The sequence below is a fragment of the Rhizopus microsporus genome (assembly GCF_002708625.1).
Source record: "Rhizopus microsporus ATCC 52813 unplaced genomic scaffold scaffold_2, whole genome shotgun sequence".
NCBI lineage: Eukaryota > Fungi > Mucoromycota > Mucoromycetes > Mucorales > Rhizopodaceae > Rhizopus > Rhizopus microsporus.
The window spans coordinates 338,565-338,894 of NW_019671917.1; the positions used below are offsets into that span (position 1 = coordinate 338,565).

The 330-nt window shown below is 44.5% G+C and overlaps 1 protein-coding gene across 1 annotated transcript; it reads left to right on the forward strand.

Annotated features, from left to right (window-relative positions):
* Positions 1-36: 36 nt before the first annotated feature.
* On the forward strand, positions 37-312 carry RHIMIDRAFT_233596 (uncharacterized protein; the record flags this gene model as incomplete). The annotated part of the gene is made up of 1 exon (XM_023607993.1): positions 37-312. A coding segment is annotated over one exon (276 nt), but the record flags the coding sequence as incomplete, so codon positions are not given.
* Between the last annotated feature and the right edge of the window lie 18 nt (positions 313-330).

Here is a 330-nt window from a genome sequence, read left to right on the forward strand (position 1 = left end):
TTCTCAAAATTCATCTTCCTTCGGGAGCTACAAGACATGGATTTTGACATACAAGAATATATCAATAAGGATTCTTTTAAAGAAGTATGGCTCTCATTGGTCGATTACTCAAGAGGCCGAGCTCGCGCGCAAAACATCATTCGTTATCGTGCCGTAATCGATCAGTACTTGGGTGATTACCTTACAATCACCAGCTACCAGAGGCCCAACTTCGTATATGCTCAGCAATCTGCTATAACCGAAGGCACCAAAATCTACACAGCTTACGCCAACAACGTTCACCTTAGATTTGGCCAGCACCTTCGACGTGCCGTCAACGCATTACTTCGC